This window comes from Aotus nancymaae, unplaced genomic scaffold, assembly GCF_030222135.1.
Source record: "Aotus nancymaae isolate 86718 unplaced genomic scaffold, 86718_ANA_hifiasm-v0.15.2.pri h1tg000008l, whole genome shotgun sequence".
Lineage (NCBI taxonomy): Eukaryota > Metazoa > Chordata > Mammalia > Primates > Aotidae > Aotus > Aotus nancymaae.
The window spans coordinates 43,952,699-43,979,893 of NW_026988419.1; the positions used below are offsets into that span (position 1 = coordinate 43,952,699).

At 33.5% G+C, this 27,195-nt stretch overlaps 1 protein-coding gene across 1 annotated transcript in view; it reads left to right on the forward strand.

Annotated features, from left to right (window-relative positions):
- Positions 1-27,195, forward strand: part of COL5A2 (collagen type V alpha 2 chain) — a 145,277-nt gene that overhangs the window by 43,620 nt on the left and 74,462 nt on the right. Inside the window, exon 2 of the mRNA XM_012464104.2 lies at positions 23,767-23,991. Within this exon, the coding sequence (XP_012319527.2) occupies positions 23,767-23,991 (225 nt within the window). The remainder of the gene's footprint in view (positions 1-23,766; positions 23,992-27,195) is intronic.

Here is a 27,195-nt window from a genome sequence, read left to right on the forward strand (position 1 = left end):
TACTTAAATGTCCAGGTTAGGAATAAAAAAAGTTGCTAATAGGGTTGAGGTAATAGTCCAGTAATCCATGACCATCTGTGGTAGGTTCTGTTTTTGTTATTTGGTTGGTTTGAATTAGAATGTATGTGGTTTTAAATTAAGCCTGTCATTTTTTATTGACTGCAGCCATGATGTAAGCTGAAATGGAAAATAGGAATAGAAAGATAACAAGAAGAAAAACTGTGACTTGAAGATTTATTACATACATAATATGTAATTTATTTATACATAGTACAGCTGACCCAAGGTTGTGAGCTGGAGATACGAATACTGTCCTTAAGGGCAAGAAAACTTTTCAAAGCTTTAAAATTAATGCTCTGTGTAACTTCTCAGTCTGTACTAATTTCATTTAATTAATAAGGCATGCAGAAGCTAGTGTTATTACTAATGAAAGATTAATTGGGATTAGAAGGATTTCATTTTGTAAATAATAACTGATTATCCACCCTGTTTTCCTCGTTTTAGCCAAGCTTAAGAGATGTATGTGGAACTCTTTTGAATTGACATTTATGACATAACTTGTTTCATTTTCTTGAAATTTGCCCTTGGTTTGTTGTTTGCTGACTCTCAAATTCCAGGAAGGTATTATGTAGGATGTTTTTGCTCTAGGAGTTCATCAATTTTGAATTTGCTTTATGCAAAACTGTTGACAATGATGTACTTTATTTTTTCTTTTAATTTTTGAGATGGAGTCTCACTCTGTCCCCCAGGCTGGAGTGCAGTGGCACAATCTTGGCTCACTGCAACCTCCGTCACCCACCCAAGTTCAAGCAATTTTCCTACCTCAGCCTTCCGAGTAGCTTGGATTGCAGGTGTGCGCCACCACACCCAGATAATTTTTGTATTTTTGGTAGAGATGGGGTTTCATGATGTTGGCCAGGCTGGTCTCAAACTCCCAACCTTGAGTGATCTGCCCACTTTGGCCTTCCAAATTGCTGGGATTACAGGCATGTGCCACTGCACCTGGCCTGTTTTATTAATTTTGACAATAAATGGGATGAATTGTTAAAAACTACGTGAAATACCTCTTTTATTCCTATACATTATGATTTGGTTATTTGAATTTAGTTCATTGTTTTTTAATACTATTCTTTTTTCAAAGATATTAAAGATAATTGATTAAGTAATAGTACAGTCAAATTATTATAAAGTTAAGACAGTTTTTACTTAATATGTGAAGCCAGGGCTAATAAGTTTATGCAACTCCCTTAAATACACAAAGTTCATTTTCTCTGTTTAACAGAAATTTTTAAAAAAAGTAAAATCAGGTTTGTAATCTTTCCAAAAACAAGTTCCCTTTTTTTTCTTCTCTGATTTTCTGAAGTTGTCTGTACCAAAATGATACTGTTATTCTGGAATGTTGATGTGGTAGGAAACTTCTACTTATGTCTCTAAAAACTAGGCCATGATTACGTATCATAAAAATAGATGCAAAACGTGGCTTTTCTGGCCACTTGAGGTCAGAGAACTTTGCCATGACTATGTTTAATTACATGTCCGTACAACTCGATGACTTATTTTTTCAAAGAACAGATATTTTAATACAAGACAATCAAAATATGAACCTCTGTGGATGAATTAATAGATACCTTATAATCAAAACATGTCAGCCTCTGAATTAACCCAAAGTTCAGTATTCACATTTTATCAATTATATTGCATAGAATTGCCTTGTTTGAAATATTTAAATATTATGAAAAATACATAATTTCTAATTTACATGTAGAATTTCTTTCTCCTCTAATTTGTTTTAATAAGTATGAGAAGTAAATTTAACTATAAGTTATATATATGGATGAAGAAATTCTCTTAGACTCTAAAACTAATTGAATCATACTTGATATATTTGTTCTTTTCAACAATTCAGTTTTTTAATGTACATTTCATTAGAGTTCCTAGATTTTCACCTTTTTGAACAAAAGAGGGTACCATCAGTGTGTTTTCCTGAAGCCCAATTACATGAAAAATTATCACATATTTTCCCTCCTCCAGGTCCAGACAGAGCTTGTTATTGAGCTCCAGGCCTAGTTTCTGTTTTTACTCTAAGAAATATTCAGTGTCCAATGGCAGCTCAAAGTAAACCTTTGACCCTAAATTTTTTGTCCAATAAAGTATCCTGATTGTGGTCTTTTAAACCTGATTGATTATGACTTTTTTTTCACCTAAGAAATTAAGCAAATGTTAAATTTTCTCAGCAAATTTTATATTTTCATGAAATTTTTCCAATGGTTTGAACAGTTTAAGAAGACAAAAACCTTTTTGGTGCTTTGCATTTTATTTGCTGGGGAATTACATAGGCAAAGAAACTCATTACTCCATTTTATGAACTTTACAATTCACTTAGCTGTCAAAGTCATTTCCTGTAACCCAAGAAAGAACTTGAAATCACTTTTTATGATGACAGGACTTAAAGATGACATTTCTTCTAATAAGAATCGTCACTTGAAAATACTATGTTATTTCCCTCAGGTCTCTGCTCAAATTCTACTTTATTTGTGAGCCTGTCCCTGATTATTCAAAATTAAGCCCAGTCTCCCCTTTCCACTCAATTCACTTTTCTCCTGGCACTCTCTGTCTTTAATTTGCTGGATTTTTTTTGATAACACTTCTTGCTACTAGACATATTGTATGATTAGTAAGTAAAATATTTGTTTATTTCCTGTTTCTTTCCATTAGAATATAATCTCTTTAAGGACTAAATCTTTTCTGTCTGTTCACACTTGCATGTCTAACATTGATATGGTGCCTAAGATATAGAAAGCAGTCAAGAATGTGTTGAATAAATAAAAATAAATATATTAAACTTTTGTGATGTGACTTGGGCTTTATAAACTGTATTAATTTTTCATAGTCACCTGTGTAAAAGGTAGGTTTGTAGACAAGTTTACTCTCTGAATACTTTATTTATAAAATTAAATGGAAACTTATCTGTATAGAAGAGATGCTAGATGCTAGACCTATTTGAAATCTTTTCAGAGCCAAGGTGGCTATTTAAATATGGTGGCAATCCTCTGATTTCATTTCCTCCTTTCCTTTTTAGTTCATGTGGCTACAGTGGAAACCCACTATGTCCTAGATCCCTTGCTAGATGTAAGGGATACAGCTACGAGCAATACACAGATATCCTGCTTCAGTGGAGAGTAGTCTAACTATTAAAGCAAAAATTAGGAATAAATATGATCAGTGTTTTTACAAGTAAATGCCCTTTTAAACTAAGCACATATTAGGTGCTCAAAAATTATCGTTAAATAAATCAGTAAATGAATTTGTAAAGAGGTTGTATATAAAAACTTAAATCCTTACACGTACTTCTAGAAGTCTATTTCATAGACTCACCTCTTAAAATAGCTCAGTGACTAAAAGGATTTGGAGGAAATTGTATAAAAGCATACTCATAGGTTCTAACCACAAAATACTTCTATCTTCCCACACATTACTAAAGGAAGGAAAATTCTCATGTGAAATTAGACAAGACTGTTTCTCTCAGAAATAAAAGTGTTCAGGAATGTGTTTGTTCATTGCTCTATCACCACTATCCAGAGCAGTGTCTGGCATGGAGAAGACAGAAAATGCATTTTTGTTGAATCAAACTGAAGGACTATAGGAGGGAAAAAATTTTAGTTCTGTGGCCAAAAAGATTTCTAGAATATCACAATATAGACATCTTTAGCTAACTATTAATTTCTTTCATCTTTTTTTGCTTCAAGGTCACTTATGCTTATATAATTTATAACTGCTGCAGGCAGAACCATTAAGAGAGCACAATTTAAAACAAGTAAAGTGTAAGCCACATGAGGACCTAAACTTTATATTACGGTAAACCTCCCAGCACACAGTCTTTAATGTAGCTGCCTAATATGTATATTTGGTAAATAGCTAAGTTATAATGAAAGCTCTTCCTCTAAATAGTAATATGGATGAAGTTTAAATGGTTGTATGATACAGATAAGTTGCTCTTCAATTCCTAGTTTGAAAATGATTTCCTAAATCATATACTATAACGTGTCCATTTCGAAATCAAACAGGTGATTTACAAAGTAAATGTCACCTGGTACCTAGCTTTTGCATGTAAAAGAGAAAAGATTTTAAAAGATGAGAAAAAAATGAAATTTGACATAAAATTATTATTTTATCTATACCATTTTCTCTTCATTTCTGGATAATTCAAGGAATGTCCCAGAATCATCTCAAAATAGAAGGTTGAAAAATCTTCATTAAAAAAGTCAGTCTTCAAACATTTTACATATTTCATATTGAAAAACATATGATTTTCAGATTTTCAGATTTCTTTAGCAAGTCATTTATGGGCTGGGCCCCTCTTAGTGAAATGTAAGGAGGTTTCTCTGCCAATTTATACCAGCACAGAAAAACAGGCTGAAGACACAGCTGACAGCCTTTCGGCTTTGGTATCGCTAGCCATCTGTTTTCTATAAGGTAGTTGTTTTTTCTTGTTAAGTTCCCTGTGTGAAATGTATTTATTGAACCTTTTTTTTTTTTGGTTTGTGAATTCTACCCAGTGATAAAACTCACCAGGGGACTATAAAGGCACAAATGGAATCTGGGAGAGCTTTGTGACTTCTTATGTTCACACCAGAATTTCACTTTACTAATCTAAATTGGAGACCTTTTTTTTGTGGAGATTTATTACTGAAATACCAAAGAGTTCTAACTGATTAAAGCAATTGTAATTCAAAAATGATTATGCCTTACAACAGATGTTTAATGAGAGAGATTTCAGGACTGTGGTAGTTTTCAGTGGTAAACTTTCCTAAGGAGTCAAGTGCCATTGAGCTTTTTCTCTGTTATTATAAGCAAGAAGTAGAAGATAGAGTCTTCTCTAACAACTGAACGTAAGGAAGGAAAGGTCTCAAATGGGAATGATCATTCTAAAGAACAACAGTTTTCTTGGTGCACATCATTGAAATGCTTCTTGTGAGGACGACAGTAATTATTTCTGAATCTGGCATCAAAATACTAGAGAAGCTTCTAAAATACACAAATTTCCAGTTTCAAAACAATATCAGAAGTAGGGTCTAGGAATCAGTATTTTAAAAAATTCTCTGAGTGATTCTGATGCAAAGTCAGGTTTGAGGAGCACCAACTTCAAACAAAATCAAGGCTGAAATTAAAAATAAAAACAAAAAACTCCACAAGATGAGGGATACACAGCATTTAAAATCACAAACTACATATAATTTTTATTGAACTGATTTTGGATAAAATATTTGAATTACAGAAGAACCGAAAGATCATAAATATATGGTTACAAAAGGAACCTGAAGCTTTGGATGGCTTGGAAAGATAATTATGGGATTTGCCTCCCAGTTCTGCAAGCAAAATGCCAACTACTTTTAACTTTTTTAAAAAAGTTTTTACTTTTTTAAACATAACTAGCAAGGTATGTATGGGTTATATTGGCAGAAGTCACAAAACATACTTCAATGGCTTAAAATGCCTCTTGTCAAGGTGCCCTATAATTAGAATTAGCTTCGAAAGTCTTCCAGCTGTGATTCCATTAAACACAGGTGTATTGCTGTGCACAGCTAGATCAGGTACTGTGGCATTAATAGGCCCAACTAATTGCTGCAGTGGCTTTGTGCAGTATCATATGCTTACCCAGAAAAATTTATCTTGCCCTGCAGAAGTCACTTTCTCCTCTTTCCTACTCTTATCATTTCTGTTCTTGAAATCTGAGTGCATTTCTGTTTCATGACATTATTTATATAGACAGACTTGACCTCAGGGCGTTTTGTGGGAGAAGCAGCACTCCTTCACTGTGATCATAGCCTTATATAAATGGATTTTTGTCAAAATAATGTAGATTTTTCTCTCCTGCTTCATCTTACTCCAGATTCTGATAAGCCCTATAAGGAGGAGAGAGGTGAGCCTGACTCTTCATTTGATATACGTGTAAATGGATTTGAATCAGGCAAGAGAAATCTGGGAACCTCTGCGCTAAATAATAATAGTTTGTGTTTGAATAACACATGCTTAGTTTTCAAAGCACTCTCACATCTATTTGATTCTCAAAACAACCTTGGTAAGGGGGTATATTATCCCTATTCTTTAGATGAAAGTAAATGACAATCAATAAAGTTGTAATTTGCCAAAAGTTACATAGCAAGTAATTTTCAGTGTTGGTGTGAAAAAGTAAAATAAATTAAAAAGCCTAGGTTTTCTGAACTCCTCAATTTCCATTCCTCCTGCATCGTTTTGCCTCTTAAGGGTTTCCAGTGACTAGATTAAGAGCCAAAATACATCTGAAAGGCTATTAGTTAGAGCTGCAAATTTGCTTTCTCTTTCTCCATTTCTCATTCTTTTGATTTGGGTTGGCAAGGTCCTACTCTCTCTGAAGATGGAGCCAAAAAAGAGGACCGAAGGACATCAGAAATCTGTGTTCCAGACACCTGATGCTGCCATTTTTTCCAACACTGTCCCTTTTTTAACCACTCTTTTTTTTTCTCTTCTCTTTCCCTTTCTTTTAATCGTAGTGAATTACAAATGGTTCCTGGATAAATTCTTCTTTCTCAGTTCTCAGTTCATACATCACTTCCACCAGAAAAGGTATCCCAGTCCTCCTACAATGCCTAAGCAATGCTTGTACATGCTCCCTTAGCACTCTGTATTTATTTCTATAAATTGCTTATCATTATCTACTTTAGTTGCTTGCTTATCTGATTGTTTTCTTCAATAGGATATAGCTACTTGGAGTTAGAAAGGTGTCTTGTGTTTTGTTTAGTTTTGGGACCTAAAAAAGAAATGGCACATAATAGGTACTCAGTATTTATTGGATGGAAAAAGACTGTCTTTGCTCATAGCCTTAGCATTCTGTGCCGTGCAGTATTTCTGTGGATATTTCTTTGGAGACCCCAGTCTGTTTCCTCACCCTGCCAAGACCACTTCAAATCCCCTACATGACACAATGGACTGCATATATTTCATTTAGTAAATGTGGCTATTTTTGTTAAGCTGTTATTAGTCCCTTGGTTTGGAATGCATTTTATTATTATAATGCTACCTCTGTAGGGGAAATTAGATTTGACTTACATGGTTTACTAAAAACCCTAATTTATTCCTTCTGAGCTTTAGAAGCCAAAGAGCTGATTTCCTCTTTCCTCTTAAGAAATTCTGCAGAATGTTCCACTTGATGTGCACTAAGTGCCATGTCACTTTTCTTGAAATTCACTCTTGTTTAGCACTATGAAAATAAATTTAAAAGCTCATTTTTAAAATAATTTTAAGAGAGAGAAATGATTTCTTTTGTTAATAAACACTAGATGTTAGCATTTTAAAATAAAATTATCACTTTGGGTTTAATCATAACTGAAAGAAATTTTTCATAAACTCTTTCATTACACAAAATATTATAATTGGAAAGAATCCACATATACTGACTTTTAGGTAATATAGATTTTGCTCCTGTATCATCATATTGGTTTATTTCCCTTACTAATATTTCTAATCATTTATGTCTTAAGATGAGCAAGCTGAATGATTGTTAAGTAAAATTAATCTCCAACAAATTTAAGTATAACATAGTTCCCATGTAAAAATCAATTTTTACATTTCTGAAAACTTTAGAAACATAAATAGTGGAGTTTGTAATTCATCATGTATAGGCTGGCATAAAGTAGTGTAAGTCATGGCTGGGAGAGGGTTATCATTACAGATTTCACATTCCTGTAAGTTTTGACTAAACTCTTCACCTACTCCTTCTACAGTTAAAGGAATCCAAAGCCTGGGTCCCATAAGAAATAAACAACTTTCTCTTAATTTTATCAGATGAGGAAGAATCATGCTGAATACAGTTGTCTGTTGAACAATATGTGGGTCATGGTTGCAGCTGAAAAATCCATGTACAACTTTTAACTCCCTAAAAAATTAACTGCTAATAGCCTATTGTTGACTGGAAACCTTACCTATAACATAAACAGATGATTAACACATATTTTATATGTTGTTTGTATTATATACTGTATTCTTAAATGAAGCTAGAAAAAGGAAGATGTTCTTAAGAAAATCATAAGGAAGGGAAAATATATTTATGATTTATTAAGTGGATGTGGTTCATCATGAATGTATTCATTCTTACCGTCTTCACTTTGAGTAGGCTGAAAAGGAGGAGGAAGAGAAGGGGTTTGTCCCAGGGGTGGCAGAGGTGGAAGGAAATCCCCTTATAAGTGGACCCATGCAGTTCAAACCCATGTTGCTCAAGAGTCAACTGTATGTGAACACTGTTGTAAATGCAATTTGGTGTGGATATGGAGAATAATTTTATCTATGCCTTAGAATACCTAACTCCCAGGAAAGTCATTGGTAAATGTATTTACCAAAATACATTTGGACATAAAATAATGCCTCTAAATCTATTTAACTGTTCTATTACCAAGTCAGATGCTGCGAATGGCCCTATTCCCAAATGGCTGAACCTCTGCAATGTCGGAGAGGTTTCCAATGGTGGGTACATACCTTGGTTTTCTTTTTGTATTCAGCACATCTTGTCATCTAATTTTATAATATGGTCCAGTCATGAAAAGTTTGTTTGAGTTCATGATAAATCCCATAATCTTTATACTTGATATTTAGCCAGTAAAATTCCATTAAATAATTTTCAGTCATTGCTATTCTATGAACACCATAAGCATATCCAGATTCACTCAGTTATCTTCCATTAAATCAATATACAAATAGGTCTTATTTAGAAGTTTTTTATTATATCACATGCTTTCTTTTATTACTATAAAGCAAAATGAGCAATTACATTTATTTCATTATTTACTTTTATTTCTAATCCTTATTGCTAATCAATTCTATTGTGACTAACCTGACAGTTACTAAATAGGAAAAAAATCGAAGGTATAAATTGGTCCCTGGAGGAAGATTCCATTTTCAAATCTATAGCAAAGATTAAATAAAAAAATAAAACAAAGGAAAACACAGTTAAGAAATTTTGAAAATATTTGTTCAGACTTCAGAAAAATGAAAGAAAATGAAAACATGAATGTAATGTAATTTAAAAAGCGGCAGTTGATAGTTTTCTTAAATTGTATTTTATAGTGTTGAATATTATTAAATTTTCCTCAATGACTTTTTTATCATCCCCTGTTTAGTTTTAGTTAAATAGCAAGCATAGTGCATTCTGTTTGCTGAGGGGAATCATGTTTATATAATGCAAGCTGAATATTCTGGGGAAAAATTTCATTTCCTGTGCCCTATAAACTAATCTAAAAAGAACTAAATAATAGTTGGTATGCAATCATTTACTATCCCTACTCATTAAAATACCTGAAAGACTTATTCATGTCATGGAGATAGTCTTTCCCCCATCAATATCCTGTGACGCCTCAGGAAAGCTAGGGGAAATTTCACCGGATATTAGGATGGTAACATTTGGTGGCTACACAGGCAGAGCACCAGGAAATGAAATTTCCACCATTTAGTGTTGGGAGCTGAATAGAAAGAATGGGGTTCACAATCTTAGTATGTTTTAATTGCTTCTCTGTACTAACACGTTTCCTTTTAAAACACCCACCTTAAATAGCTTCCTTTTTTCATCTCTAAGGTAAACCAGGCTTTACCTTAGAGATGGAAGCTTCTATTGCTGTTCATTCTTCATATGAGCTCTATTTGTCACTTTACCACTCTCTTATTTAAAACCCACATTTAGAGTGTGACTTAAGACTTTTGCACATGTAAATGTGCCATCCCCTTGTCCTCTCTCTAATATAGCAGTCTGGTTGTCTAACATAATGTATAATGGTTACAGGTGTATTTTTGTTTAAATATTGGCGCTGCCACTCACTAGCTTTGTGATCATGGTTGACTCCAAGCCTCTACCAGGATGGTTGTTAGGACTACGTGGAAAATTTTTATCAGGCACTTAACATAGCTCTTAGAACAAAATTAATAGCTGCTATTAATATTTCTACTGGGTAATAACTTCCTTAAGATTCACTCCAACATGCCTTAAATAGAGTTTAGAATTTTTAAAATTAAATTTGTTTATCTCTCCAAAACCTTTATTTAATATGTCTGGACTATTCACCTGTGTTACTCTCCTAGGTCTGCTTGATAATAAAGTACCACAAACCGGGTGGCTTATGACAAGAGAAATGAATGTCTGACTCTCTGTGTCTCTGCCCCTCTTCCTTCCTTATAAGGACACCAGTCATATTGGATTAAGGGCCCATCATATTCCAGTATGACTTCATCTTAACTAATTAGGTCATCTTAAATGACCTTATTTCCAAATAATGTCACATTCTGAAGTACGGAGGATTAGAAATTCAATATATTGTTTAGCAGGACACAATTTAACCCATAGATACCCAGTAGATATGTCTTCCTCCATTTCTGAGACTCTGAAGTTATCTTTAAAAATGTTTAGGCCAGGCACAGTGGCTCATGCCTGTAATCCCAGCACTTTGGGAGGCCGAAGTGGGTTGATCACTTGAAGTCAGCAGTTTGAGACCAGCCTGACCAACATGGTGAAACCTTGTCTCTATTAAAAATACAAAATTGGCTGGGCGTGATGGTGCACGCCTGTAATCCCAGCTACTTGGGAGGCTGAGGCAGGAGAATCACTTGAACCTGGGAGGCAGAGATTGCAGTGAGTCAAGATTGCACCATTGCACTCCAGCCTGGGCAACAAGAGTGAAATTCCATCTCTAAATAAATAAATACATACTTTTTCTCACCCATACTTCATCAAACCCTTTGTATTTTCTACCTAGTGTCTCTTGGCTTTACCTCTCTCTATTCATTTCTAAAACTACTGATTCTTCTTACTTCAGTATAACATTTTCACTAGTGGTCTTTGGTCCCATTTATTTCTTATTTAATTCCGTAGTTAGGTTAATATTCCTGAAAGCTACTTAAACATTCTCCTATTTATTAACTTTATTCATTCATTCAGCAAGCATTTATTGGATGTTTTCCATGTATCAGGCACTTTTATATACTCATGATATAGAGAGAAATTAAATGTTTTTCATCCTTAAGAAATGTACAGCCCAGTAGATTTTACATGTACACAAACCAATAAGTATAATAGAATGTTCCAGGTATTTTCCAGGTATATGGATAAGGTGAGATGAGGGCAAAAGAAGAGAATGGCCAAATTCCATGTGGGCAAGTTGTTAAAACCTTCCTAGTGGAAGAGGCATCACTTTTACCAAGTATTCTCATCCCTCTTCTTTTCGATAAATTAAACCATCCCCTCCTGACACTATGTATGTGACATGTTTTCCCCCCTCTCTATTCCTCTTTTAGGTGGTTTCCTGCCTTTTTCCCCGACAGAGTTTTCCTTACCCCCACCATCATAAATACCTTCCATTTTTCAAGGCCTGCTTAAGAACCCACTTCTACTTACCCCTGCTGAGATAATTTCAGCTTATATTGATCTCATCTTTTCAGATTTCTTATTTGTAATTTCTCAAATCTAGTATCTTATATAAACTATTTGCTGCCTCAACTAATTGTGGTCATTAAAGAAACAACTGGATAGAAGATACTTTACATTTTGAATGTTCCTAGTAAATATTTGTTAGAGGTGTGATCGTATAAACTTTCCTTTAAGGTCCTCTGGAGTAGCTTGTGTGTCTTTAACTTTTGTATCTTTCTTCCATGGGATATAGTCAGGCATAGAGTAAGTAAACTCAATAAATGCGTAAGTAATCTAAAAAAGTGAGTATAAGTGGATGTGCTAGGTATAAACTTTTAGTACACTTATTTAATATCTTACTTCGCAGTGTTTTCTAAATTACAAAAGTCAGCTTCTTTCAAACTAGACATTACACTGTATTTTTTTGACTTCCTAAAATGTCAAAACACTATAATCCAGAATTCTACATCTAAATTTGAAGAAAGACTGTGGAATTATACCTAGAAAAACGCATTTGTAGTTTGTCCCAGTGTTGCTAGAGTTAGTCATCAGCAACAAATGGTTCCTGCCATGTTGCTGTGCACACTGTCTTGGCCTCCGGACTGCTGGCCTGCAGCACCTACACATGATCCCCACCCCTCCTCCAAGGCATCTTCCCATGGACATGCCAGTTAGCTTAGAAACAGAGTGCCGTTGTTTTACCCTCAGGCAAAGGGAGAGATGGTAAAGAAGTTAAAATCAGAGTCATGGGTGAGAGAAAGTACCTGGGCTGCTTCAGATCCATCCTGGCCAGTTGGCAGAGAAAAGGAATCTGTTGCCAATTACCAGCAAGGAGCCAAGTGTAACAATTTATCCACCTTGGAAGTGAATTTTTGGAAGAAACTGCTTTTGATTTTAATTTTCTCACTTAAAAAAGAAACCCAAAACAATAAATTAAAAAAAGGAAATAAGGAAGTTAAAGAACTCAAATCCCAGAACTCTCTTGATTTCCCTGATCTCCAGCCTAGATGATATGCTCTTCCTACGTGTTCCCACAACAGCCAAGGTTTGCCTATAATTTTATATTTAAAGATTTATGTTCTAATAATCTGTTACTGCACTGTACTGAGAACCAGCTGAGCCGGGAGACTCCCACCCAGGCGGGCTGAAGGTATTGAGAGAGGCAGACACCTAGATAGCCAACAGAGTCTATCTATCCTGGGGACCAACAGCCTGAGAGCCTGTGGGGTTTGCAGCTCTCCAGGACTGAAGGCCCAGAGCAGAGATTCATCCACGCACTTATTTGCTCTTCGACAGGTGATTCTTATGAATACACAGGTGTTCTACATATACACATAACTCAGGAATATACCAGGTAGGCAGCTGGTACTCACCTATGACAAATTACAAACTACAAGGTATCCTCCACAAAGGAGCCAAGGGAGCAGAGTAAGCTTAATGTTTCTCAACAGCACGGGTTCTCTCAGTAGTCTGTAAACTCCTTAAAGGTAGGGAGGAATTCACTACTTTAACTGTATTCCCAATGCTTCGCAAAATAACAGAAAAATATTTGTTGAATAAATAAACGATATTATCAAAATGCACACATTATGTTATTCAAATGTTTGCTTCAAAAATAAATGCATTTATTTTATGATTTGAACACATTCTTAATGCCAAAGTTGTTGAAAGACTAAAACAAACAAGGAGGACTGAAACTCACACAGGGGATCTCAAAACTGTGGCCTTAGCCATTATTATAGCTGCTATATTCTCAGGGATCAATGAATGATTTGCATATATGGGTTTCCACTTTCTCTCCTCTATGTATCCAGCTGTCTTGCTGTCTAAGAGTTTAAAACATGTTTCATTACCAAATAGGATACAAAGAAGAGTCAAGAGGTGATACACTCTTAAGAGAATTTAATGTCATTTTGTATTCTGTTCACTCCTTGCTAATTGAAGTTTGCTTTGATAAACAGAGTTTTATATTTCCATAATGATTGAAGATTGTTTTTGTTTTGGATTCTAGAAAATCCTCAGGTTGATGTTCCCCAGACTTAGCTGTAATTAATGAAAATAAACAGCATTAGGCAAAGACCTCTCAAATCACAGGAAGACTTCCAAGATAAGGACCAATAATTCAAAAGGCCCCAGGATAAATGTAGGTTAATGAGAAAATAGAATGCATTTATGAAGTTTCAGTGTGAATGTAATTTTTCTAGAATGCACTGGTGAAATACAGATATGTATAAAATTATTCTACAAAAAATTTCATTATCTTTTGCAGCTTTTGTGTATTTTGGTTGTTTGAAAGTTGAACTCCAAATGTCTCATTCTCTGATCCAAAGTTTGCTTTTATACTAAACAAGTATTTAATAAAATTGTTATTATTTGCTAGATAATTATTAATTAAATGGATTAACTAATGCCCCTATTCTTTTTTCCAGATTGACAAATTTAATAGGATAAAATTTCAATACTTTAAAGCAAACTTCTTTATGACATCTTTAAAGATTTCTTTTCCCCAAAAGTAAAGGCTCATATTTTATCTTTTTCTATATATTTATCTTTTCCTATATGTTAACAAGTGGAAATATTGAGGCACACTTTTCATATATTAATATAGTAATAATCAGTTGACTAGTAAACAACTTAGTTAACCTTTTTGCCTAAACTAAATTTTATACTTTAGGAAATGCTATAAATTTTCTCCTCTGATCTCAGCACATGCTAACCACTGAATTAGCACCAAATAAATGTTCTGTAGTTATTTGGAATTAAGCAAATTATTGAAAGATTTTAGAAACTTTTAATCTTTCCATAGATATTTAAAGAAAATGACAAAGTATTATTTTCCTTTATAGATATTTTATTCATTGGCATCATGTTTTAAGAAATTAAAATATGAATTATATAATAATGATAAAATGCAGAATTTAAAAACTGAATGAATAACATTAAGTAATAATCTAAAACTTTTGAAATTGTAATAATTTACTATATTTACTTAGTAAGGAAAATAGCATCTTCTCCTTTCACGTTTTGCACGTGAAAAATCTTGGATTCATTCTTTGTATTTTCCCTAATAGGATAAAGAAGTATTTTCAGGTTAATTCTGTTGTTTTCTAAAGAAACTTGTAAATCCTTCTTCTTGATGTAATAAAGTTACATGGAAAGAAGACAATCATCTCATCCTCCTTCCTCTACCCCTCTTCCTCCTTCCACTCTTCATCCTCCTTGTCTGTTTGCTTCTCTTGTCTTTTGTTCTCCCTAGAAGTGGAGAAATTATCTAATGAAGAGCTCTGCTGTGCATCTAAAAAGTTATTAATGTAACTTTCCAGTAAAAGCAACAACTTCTCTTTCTCCTACCAAGTATTGCTATAGCATTTGGCTGGTTTTGAGATTCAGAGAATATTGAGTTTTGATCTTAAACATGCGATAAATAAGTTGACTTCCATACAATTATGCACATTATAAGGGAGAAATTAAATATGAAGATTAAGAGATAAACTTAGGTTCTGAATTTTATTTAAAGAGTCTATTAACTGTTCTGAAAGTAACTTGGAAAGGAATGCCAGAAAGAAGAGTAAAATCTAGTTTTAGTTTTATTCTTCAGCAAAATCACTTATTTTTTAATGGCTACAAAATAGATATAAGTTAAATCGATGTAAAGTAGAACAAAACTGAATGCTAATTCAAGTCACTAGATATTTCCAAGAGTATAAAATTAGAAATTATGCCTTCAGAATGACAGCACTAGTCCCCCTCACCCCATGCCTCCAGAACTGAGCTCCAGAGGGAATAATGCAGAAAGAGGCATCCCTTTAAATTCCTCTTAGAAACTTTCTTCAAAATATTTTAGAAACTTTGGTAGTGAAATGAATGGGATCAAAGAGCCATTGAGAACTGTGGAATGTTTGGTGGATTGTAAAAGAAATTTCAACTTGCTCAAGGCAAGGGCAGTGAATAAAGAATGAATTGGAAGAAATAAGCTGACTACAATGTCTGGATTTTCTCTAGAGGCCTTAAATATTCTTCTGTATCAGGGAAAATTGAAAAAGAAGGCAAAATGCAGCTGCAAAGACATAATAAAATACAAAGTTAAATTGATTCTAAAATATTTTATGTAAAATACTTAATTTTATATTCATAGAGTATCCCATACTGAATATCCTCATAATAATTATTATTTTCAGTTATAAAAATGAGTAAAATATACATTCTTCTTAGGATATAATGTCAGGAATAAATAATAATACATAATATTCTCTTAATTACTAGTATTTTAAAGCCTTGAAGATTTGGCCCACATAAATTACAGCTAAAATGGGGCTTCTCTAAAAATCAGGTAATATCCCAGGATCAAAACATATCATTTTGTATTAAATGTGGCCTAGATCTCTTACTTGGTATTCTTACAATTGACTTTAGTTATAAAAATCCCTTTTTATATACAAAAGAATATTATAAAATGACTTTACCATCTAAAGCTTCTTAAGCAAACAACTAATATTCAACAAATTAATTTAACAAATACTTATTGAGCATTTACGATGATCCTGACACTATTCGAGGATATCAGGATATATCAACAAAGGGAGCAAAATAAATTCTATCTGTTCTCACAGAGCTATAAATCTATCATGGAGTGACAAACGATAAACATAATAAATCCAATATCATATAGTAGGCTTGAAAGTGATAAATACTAAATTAAAAGAAAAAAAGAATAAGACTTGGTGAATTGAGAGTATTATGGTTGTATGTATGTGTAGTCATGTGCAATTTTTTTGGTAGGGTGATCAGAGTGGGTAATATTTGAGCTAAGACAGAAAGGAGATGAAGGAAATCTGGAATGTGGATACTAGGTATTACTGAGTGTTTACTTCTCATTTGAAAGAGAAATAGGTAAGCAGATTTTTGGTTCTTCTGTTTATCTCAAACACTATTATGCTAGGAGAGATTAAGTAGATGTCATTCAAAACAATTACAAATTCTTCATGTGTTTAAGTAGACAGACACATTTGGCATAGCTCTGTATCAAATTTATTCACAAAGGATTAATATTTAAGATTAGAACTAAGATTGGCTATAAAAATTACTACTGAAATTTCTGGTGTATAGATTATGACTTCTCTCAATTCTCTTTGTGATGTTTTGCAGTTATTTTGTAGCTTGAGATATGTGTTTGGGAAAAAAAGAAATCTATGTCAAATGCATTAGCAGACCGAAAGCTAGTCTTCCAGACAGAACTGTAGATGAGCATTGCATGTGCAGTAAGTGTAGTTTTAGTTTCCCATTTTGGCCGCAGTCATTTAGATTTCCCAATGATACATGGAAAAAAACTTAAATAGTACCTAATAGGAGAGTTTTTCCTTTCTATTTTTTCCATTTTAAGTAAAGTAAAAACAGAAGTTTTACTAGTTAACTGAAAAACCTTTGCTTATGAGATTGGAAAACATTTAATGGTTGCACTGAAGAAACAAACCACCTTTGCAGGCAGTTTATCTAATTTTTAAAAATTTATATGCTAACTGAAATGCATTGAAGTGCTATGTATGAGCTGTTTCCTTTTTAATTTTTTAGATTTCAAGGAAATTTTTCAAAATTGCCGTTATCTTGCTTTAGAGTATAAAACATGATTGTCCTTAGTGGAACAGAAATTTAACTCAGGTCAAATCATTATTGAATGCCTACTTCTGTTCAGTTGATAAAGGAAAAAGAGGAGGAGGGCACGGAAAAAGTAGTAATTTGGATAACTATCCTAAAACCAGATTGAAGTTTGTGGGCTCACTACAAGGTAAAAGTCTATATGTAGTGGATTGAAGAACAGAAGATGTAAAACCCCATAGGCCTGCTCCATACATACTTACCCTCCCACCATCCCATAGATCTTGAGGCTGAAATAGAAAAAAATTGTCAAAGTATGTAATAGATCCCCCTCAGCTATCCCTGGTGGCTTCATATGTAACTTACTTTTAAACTTTGGGAGTTGTTTAAAGAAAGCAAAATGAGGAATGTGGAATTTTTGGCGTCTCCTTCACAGGGTCTAAAGAAGGAATTGAATGCTGTCCCTCTTTGTCGTTCTCTTCTAATGATAAACAGTGCCCTAGAGCAGAAGGAAGGGAAGGATTTCCTTGGTAGGCTCTTTGGAACCCCATCCAGCAGCCCATGCTGTTCTGTGTGTTACTAAAGGCAGCATCTGCACATCCAGAGGGACACGTGGACTGCTTTACTGCCTCCTCCTTTGTCCCTCAAGACATTCTCTCTCCATTTCATGAGGTCACTGTCTGACAGTGCCATGATTATAGTCCCTCAAGGACCTTTACAGTTAGAGAAACTTTAAATAATGGTATCCCAGTCCTTCACACTCCCAAAAGGGGCCTAAATGAGCTGGATCAGGAAGGCTGAAGGGTTGCTGTAGCTTTCTGAAGATTGTTCTAAAATATGAAATGCCGTGGCTGACACAGAATTCTTCCTTTCTGGTTACACAGAGGCCTGAATGTCAGGGACACACCTGGTAAGAACCACCAAGTGACCATTTCCCTTTCATTCAAAAAAGGGGTCCTAAGTGCACTTCCTCCCTGGGAAGATTAGGGGAGGAGGAAAGAGAGCTAAAAGTGCTATCTTTTAAACAGGAGTATCAATGAACTAGTTCCTTCCTTTCCTCAATCACATCTGCATTCATCCAAGCTACACATACATTTATCAAAGACAGATTATGACATTAAGTGTGAAGGTTGCTGAGGTAAACACAATTGCTCTTGAGGAGCTCACAGTCTAATGAGGGAAAATGATCTATACAAGCATTCGTCTGAATAAGAGATTTAAAATTTTTGTAACACATGTGCACTCTATATTATTTCTGCATGGGAGAACTTTAGTTAATGGCTAGAGAATATCTGGCATAATTTTAGGGACTTATATTTCATATATTTTTCAAAGCCTTTAAGTAGATTCCAATAATTTGATATACAAATACAATAATCTCTCTTGGCCAGTCCAAGGTTTCAACATGGCCATTTCTATGCAGGCTTTTTTTTTTTCCATAAGTATAATTGTATGAAAAAATGTGGATGCAGAGCCTAACGTATAGTTGGCAAGCTGCAATTGTGATAATTTAGTTTCTAATTATTATAAGATGGTGGATTTGGTCTGCCATCTAGTGATTAAGAACTGAATTCTTACAACTAAATATAAAAGCACTTAAGATTTATGAGAAGAGAAATCTATGAGGATATACGAGATACAGAACAACTGAGTTGATTTAAAATAAAATGTGATCAGATTAAATATATCTCTTCTCTGTATATATCAGTGCCAGAATTTTTGTGGGAATGACTTCACAATAGATTCAATTTGTTGGAACATTTGGTGAGGGTAAAAGAATCTTGTAGCTTGGGAGATAAAAATTTTGAAAGTTAAAACACCATGAAAATTACAAAATAGTCATGATATTATCAGATTTATACCAGTCCTAATCAATTTTAGGAAACTTAAAAAAACATAAACAGCAAAAAATACAAGTAATGCAAAATTAAAGTTTTGGAGTTCTTGTTTAGATTATTTAAAAATATTTGTTTATTCAATTTTTAAATTTAAATTTTATTTTTATTTTAAGTTCCAGGGTACATGTGCAGGATGTGCAGGTTTCTTACATAGGTAAATGTGTGCCATTATGGTTTGCTGCACTGTCGATCCATCACCTAAGTATTAGTTCCAGCATGCATTAGCTATCTTTCCTAATTTTTCCTAATGGTCTTCCTCCCCCAACTCCACCCCAACCCCGCACTGGCCCCAGTATCCAAGTATTTTAAGAAATATTTATTTATTTATTTTAGTTCTGGGCCTTGAATCTAAGCCTTGCATATCAGCTTGGATTAATTTTATGATTTGGGTAGAGGAATCAGGAGGACAGAATTAAATTTCTCAGAATGTCATTTAAAAATTATTTTATTTTATACCACATTGTCATTTATAAAATAATTCTATTATGACAACTTTACTGCAATATTTTTCAACAAATTGGCTGCAATTTTCTTTCTATTTTACTTTTCATTTAAGTGTCTATGTAGAAAACAGAAGGGACAACTTAATTATATGGTGTACAACGACCATGTAGATCCGTCAAAACTGCGTGATACCCTGTATTTTCTACCCACTGTTTCTTTGTACATGCCTTTCATTCAGACATGAACAATGAGCGTTCACTGAGTTTTTGAGCCCTCTGTGATGTATATGGATTCTTGTCTGAGTGAAGAGAAGACAAGGTTTAGCAGAGTGAATGTGGTTTTTCATCTCCTTGCTATTTAAAAGCATTTCAACTAACTTTCCACATCATCTTAAATTTAATTATAAATTCTCAGGAGAAAGGAACCAGTGATGACTCACAGTACAAAACTAACTTTTAACATTATAATTTAAAGAAAGTAACCCAGTGGCCCACTTCTTTGCCCCTTGAGTAGAGGTTATGTTGTCTTAAACTTTCAGAGAGAAACTGCTCTTCTAGGGGTTAACACAAGACTGAGACAATGTGTTAGTTCCAACCTAAAGGAGGAACAAAGAATAAGATAAGCTACCCCTGAAGAGTCCCTCATATATTTTAATGTTTACTTGACAACATTATTACATGCCATCTTGTTTTTGATTTTCATATTCTCTACTTCCAAATATCTAATTGTTTCATCAGCGATATATATCCTCATATATAATATACTGTCTGTCCAATAATAATATATGCTTTGTTATAAGATTTTATTTAATAAAACTTCAGGAGCTAACTTATCCTGTTCTCTATGGCTCTTTCAAGATTTATACAATAAACAAATATAGTATAATTAAACTTATAGGTTAATTATATTCATTTATTATATAAACAAATATAGCACTCCACAATTTTATATATAAAACATATATTGTTATCATATGTGTAACATATATAATATATATAATACCCCACAATAATATGTATTTTTGAGGACAGAAAGGAACACATATGCTTCCTTCTTTTCTTTTTGTGAGTCAGGTTCCCACTGTGTTGCTCAAGCTGGACTGCAGTAGCTTGCCCATAGCTCACTGCAGCCTAGAACTCCTGAGGTAAAATGATCCTCCTGACTCACCCTTCAAGTTGATGGAGCTACAGGCATGTACCACTATGCTTGGCTAACTTTTAAATTTTTGTAGAGATAGTGTCTCACTGTATTGCCAGGCTGGTCTTGAACTCTTGGCCTCAAGCAGTCCTCCCTCCTTGGCCTTCCAAAGTGCTGGGATTCTAAGTGTGAGCCACTACACCCAGCTACATATGCTTTCAACATTTTGCACGGTTAGTATTAGGCACATTTGCACTTAACTCCCAGTTAATAATTTTAAACACTGTTACCCACCCCCACCCAAGAGTGTGGAATGGGAGAAACAAGCTAATTGAACTAGTATCTCATTATCAGGTAATAGAATTTAACATTTGTAAGTGGATATTTCCTTCTCAATCATAAAACTTAATGAGCAAAGTTACTCTTAATTTACCTGCTTAATGGAATTGTTCAGTGAACTGTGAACATAAGCCCATTTTTATACAGTACAGGTTGTGTCTTTGGAAATGTTCGTGATGCAACTACATTGTGTTAAAGTGATATTTCATCTAAAAGTCACACTATTTATTTGATGAATACATGTCTCATTTTTTCGAAATAGTCTTCCAGAAAAGCATATTAAAACATAAGTTCTATTTTCCCATTGGTTTTAAATGACTACAATAGCACTATGGGCATAGAGCTAATACTGTTTTGTTGATTAGATATGTATTTTGTGATACAAGTCTTTTAATGAAGATAAAACAGATTAGAAACTTAGTCCTCACCTTATAAAACAGCACACAAACCATTAGGATATAGTAGTTTTATTCTCTGAAAGCACTTTTCCATTTACCAAATATCTGTGATGATGATAAACTAAATATATGAAGCAAAATATTCCACAGGACAGTCAGAAAAATGTTTTTATTTAAGCTTTATTAAAGTATAATTGATAAAAATTATATAAAGCAGATTTTTGGATTAATATCTGTACTGTAAGCTAAAATAATTAAAATAATTTTCATATATGGCTTTGCATTATCATTTGAATATATTTATATGCCAAATCATAATATATTTCCTTTTTTTTTTTTTTTTTTTTTTTTTTTTTTTTTTTTGAGATGGAGTCTTGCTCTGTTGCCAGGCAGGCTGGAATGCACTGGCACGATCTCAGCTCACTGCAACCGTTGCCTTCCAGGTTCAAGCAATGCTCCTGCCTCAGCCTCCCAAGAAGCTAGGACTATAGGCGCACACCACCACGCCCAGCTAATTTTTGTATTGTTAGTAGAGATGGGGTTTCACCATTTTGGCCAGGATAGTCTTGATACCTTGACCTCGTGATCCGCCCACCTCAGCCTCCCAAAGTGCTGAGATTACTGACATGAGCGACTGTGCCTGGCCAGATAGCATCTTTCATAAACTGATTACAACTACATTAAAACATCTTTTTATGAAGTACAAAGTTTCTGCTGTGCAGTTAAACTAGTGAACCATAGTTAGTTTAGATTCATTCATTATATCCATCCAGTAGACATGAAATGGCAGGTTTATGAAAAGTATAGCATCAACTTTTAGGAATACAGTGATGAGGTGGGGCGCAATGGCTCATGCCTGTAATCCCAGCACCTTGGGAAGTTGAGGTGGATCAACTGAGGTCAGGAGTTCGAGACCAGCCTGACCAACATGGAGAAACTCTGTCTCCACTAAAAATACAAAAATTAGCTGGGCATGGTGGTGGGCATCGGTAATCCCTGCTACTCAGGAGACTGAGGCAAGAGAATCACTTGAATCCAGGAGGCAGAGGTTGCAGTGAGCTGAGATCATGCCATTGCACTCCAGCCTGGGTGACAAGAGTGAAATTTCATCTCCAAAAAAAGAAAAGAAAAAAGGAAAAAGAAAAAGAAATACAATGATGAACAAGACACCTAGTCCTTACTTTCATGTAATTTTTTTCTAGTGAGGGAGATAAAATTAAAAATTAATACTCATTCTAATAAAATTCCCGAGGGCAGTGTTTTCTGCCTATTTGTTCACATTTTAGTATCTCTTAAATTACCTAGCATATAATACACAATGAATGAATGAATGAATGGCTGAGGGCATGAGTTCTTTGAAAAGTTTTATGAAAAATATCAATTGGGTAAAGGAAGTCTAATTTTTGCAGGGTAGTCAGAAAAGAATTTCAAGGGTAGATGACATTGAAGTAAGTCATGATAGCTAGCCATGAGGGCCTGGAATGAAGGAAGGAGAGGTAGTGTTAGGCAAAAGGGATCAAGTTGTGCAAGAAATGGGAAAGAACGTCTTTAGCTTTTATAAAGGAGTTTTGAATTTAAGTAGTTGGGAATTTTCTGATATATTTAAGCATGGATGATTTGATCCACATTATGTTTTAAAATTCTATACTATTGTTTCTCATAAAATCACAAAGTTATTGATGTAATACGTGTGTTTACTTGGTGGTAAATGTATAATATTAGGGCTATTGTGTAATATGTGCATACACATATAAATAAATATATTTTCCCAAGCTGTCTTAAATTGTAATGTAAATGTAGAAAAGCACTAGAGAAATATATATTAACTCAGTGTATTATTTTGGTTGCGGTTTTTCTTAATTAATTTTGATGCAAACATAAATTAACTCATTACCTGCATAAATTTTGCATTTCTGCCACAGTTTAGTAAACACCATTGGTTTAGGATATCTAATGGAATTCTACTCCATGAAATGGGACATGGCTATTCTTTTTTACTGTATTTTAGAAATAATTTTAATAAAAGCATATACCTTTTTCATTTTTGAAGTTTTTTTCTATGGTACATGAAAACATACTGTCTCCTGTTGTGGAATTTACTAGTTTCTAGTGAGTTACAAGTCATAATAGGGTTCACCAAACACTCAAATTATATATTCTCCTTTGAAGTATTCATTTTTTCCCAATTTTCAGATGGTTCTCTTTTATCCCTCTTTACTGATATTCTCATGTTTGATCATTCATACATTCAGGAATAAAATCCTGAAGGAAGCATTACCTGGTTAAAAAATATATCTCCATTAGATCACTTTTATTTCTTCCCCTACCATGCAAGGATACATTATCATCATTTCATGGTGAATTACATATTATTTTCTTACAATATGAAATCAGTTCATCTGTGTTTGGCTTCTTGGAAGGTTACTTCTTAGTCCAGAATGTTTTAGAATCCACAAGATGACTCACCTTTTAAAATATTTTCCCAATTCCATAATTTCACATTACTAACCTCTTCTTTCTTTTCTTCTTATTTTAGAAGGATATGGTGAAGAAATAGCCTGCACTCAGAATGGCCAGATGTACTTAAACAGGGACATTTGGAAACCTGCTCCTTGCCAGATCTGTGTCTGTGACAATGGAGCCATTCTCTGTGACAAGATAGAGTGCCAGGATGTGCTGGACTGTGCCGACCCTGTAACACCCCCTGGGGAATGCTGTCCTGTCTGTTCACAAACACCTGGAGGTGGCAATACAAATTTTGGTAAGAATACTTAGGACAACTCATAATTGATGCAGTTACTCACCTTTATAGTTGCAATGTTTTTTACTCTCAGCATTCAGCAACCCAAGAGAATAATTAAGCAGCTTTTTTCAGTGGCCTTTGGGGTTAATGATTAATGATTTTTCTCACTCACTTTAAAATTAGGTAGAATCAGGCAGTAATTTCCTGTCTTCTTAAATATCTGAAGCATTTGGGGCTGAATTTTGAGTGGTTATGTCTAATCTGAGAATTTCTTGAATCACTTAAGATGGTCATTTGTTACCATATGCCTGACGAGTGCCTCCAAGTTATTTTTCAGTTTTCCTTGAAGTCCATTAATGCCTGAGAGAAGATCTAGAAAACACATTTATCTACCTTGATGCCAACTTTGTCATAGTGAATGGAATACTTATTCCTAATGTAATTTAGTGCAACAGCACCCTTTATTACATTGGCTCTTAAATGCAGAATGCTTTCCATGTTGGCTAGGTAAAAGAATGAATTAGATTTCCAGGAGAAAAAATAATATAAAGTAAAACTTTCAAAACTTTTGAAGAAAAAGTTTCTGTGTTTAAAAGACATTATGTATTTCAGTATGAGTATATATTTTAAAGATACATGTAAGGGAAATAAGTTTATATTTATAGGTTTCAATAAACTAGGTAAGAGCAATATTACACCTTTAGGTAATTTGTGTTAGCAGTCATGAGACTTCTAATTCATCATTGTCAAGACAATATCAAGGCTTTATTTTTTTCAAAATTTCATTGCAAATAACAGCAAATACAATAAAGGGTTCAATGGTATGTACATGGAAACAGCAACTTACCTCTTCTCTGCTTCTTGAACAGAAACAATGTGCCTTGGATAAATACCTACACTCAATTTTCAGTAATGTAATAAGAAACGTATGAAAGAAAGTATTAAAAACAAGATGTGTAAGAGTTACCCAAAACAAATACAATCTTCAAAGAAGCCCAGGAATAAAGTAAAATTAAGTCTGTGGAGATAAGTGAATAGTAAATGGAAACAATGGTGGCAAGTATCAGAAAACACACCAAAATGTACAATCTCCTTCAAACAGTTGGTCTAGGAGCTGGCAATCACATTATACACAGATGCCATAAGATAAAAAGTGGTTGAGCTCATCTACATTTATGAAATAAGAACACACCAGAACATATATTGCTATAAGAGAGAATGGATTTATATTTAACTTTAATTAACCATATTCTCTCCTTAAGAAATATGTATATATTACTCCACTGTCTTCTGACACTGGATACACTGGAGAAATTTGTGACCAGTCTTAATAATTTTTCCCTTGATAAATAATCTGTTCTTATTCTCTGACATTCTAAAGAAGTATTTATCTTAAAATTTAATGACTTTATTAAGTTAGATATATCTCTGTTATGTGAAAATTCTGACCTATGATTTTACCATGAACCAAAAAAAAAAAAAAAAAAAAACTTAAAATGTTTCTTTTTAAGAAAGAAGGCTATGAAGCAGGAAAAAAAGTAATGGTCTCAGAAAATAAATAGAAGGAAAATCAAATCATCACAAAGAAATGAAGATGAAATAGGAGGGATCACAAGGAGAGGCGACACTACACAAAATAAAGCAAGGGATACCGATGATAACCATGTGAATAGGAAAATAATGAATCACAATTTTTAGAGTTAAAAAATAATAGATGTAGAAGACAAGCAAAGGATAACCCTGAAGAAGAGTACCCAAAGAAAAAAATTAGTGTAATTGAATAGAATAAATCATGATGTAATACAAGAATACTTTTATGAAGTAAGACATTAATTTAGATATTGAATGACAACCACATGTCTGAAAAACTGACCTAGAAGAGTTAACAGACATATATAACTTAATAAAGTCATTAAATTTTAAAGATAAATACTTCTTTAGAATGTCAGAGAATAAGAACAGATTATTTTCAAGGGAAAAATTATAAAGACTGGTCACAAATTTCTTCAGCATATCCAGTGTCAGAAGACAGTGGAGCGATATATACTTATTTCTTAAGGAGAGAATATGGTTAATTAAAGTTACATGTAAATCCATCTCTCCTTGAAATATAAAAGCTACAGAAAAAAATTTTCTCTGGGGCTCTGGGAATATTGTTTCTATAAACTTCTCAGGGAAACTACCATCAGCTAAATGCAACTCAACCAAGAGTTAATTGAGGAAACTGTCAAATAACTTATGTGAGCATTTGTTATATTTAACTCTAGAAAAAGATTCAAACAAAAGTGTAAGTTAGGGTGACAGATGGGAATATAAACATTACAGCTCTGACAATGCAGAAATAATTATTAAATTAATGTATAATGAAAGGGAGAGGCAAAGGAAAGTGTGAACTAGAGTGAGTTTGGTAATTCTTCATCTTTAAGGGTGAAAGTTAAGTAATATCATTCAAACCTGACAAATCACTTGGACAAAGTAGTGGCACATTTAACACCACAAAAATAAATGCTAAAAAAGAGCATTTCCTTGTTAAAATTGAATGCTAGAAGAAAACTTCAGGGGCATGTAAGGAAAAATAAACACTCAATTTTATCATTTCTCATTTTAGTGGAACTAATAGAAACTCTAAACTAATATAGATCTATGAGTAATGTAAAAGAATGCTAACATAATTTAATAGAATATGGAATATAATTGATAGAACTAATATATAAATCTTTTTAAACATAAGAAGGCCTAACATACCAAACAAAGTTACTTGAAAACATAGTGAAAATTTTATTTTTAAAATTATAATGAAAAATCATAGTTCTATGCCTATGTAAATAAAAAGAAAGAATAAAAATATGTGCATTTAGCACCTGTCTCAAAAAGTTAAAAAGAATCAACAAAATAAACTGAAAGTAAGTAGAAGAAAAAAATTGTAAAGGAAAAAGCAGAAACTGAAAAGTGAGAAAACTGAAATATAGTAGAAATAATATGTCCAACCAAAACATGGTCCTATAAAAATCCAACCAAAAAATTGAATCTAAAGCAAAAAATGATAAAGAGAAAATTATCTAATGAAAATAAAGCAACATAGAAGAATCATTAAGAGGTCCCTTTATTCAACTGTACCTCCATAAATTTAAAAACCAAAATGAAAGGAATAATTTTCTAGGACAATGTAATTCATTAAGAGTAGCCCTAGTAGAAAGAGAAAATCTAAGAATATGGATTTTC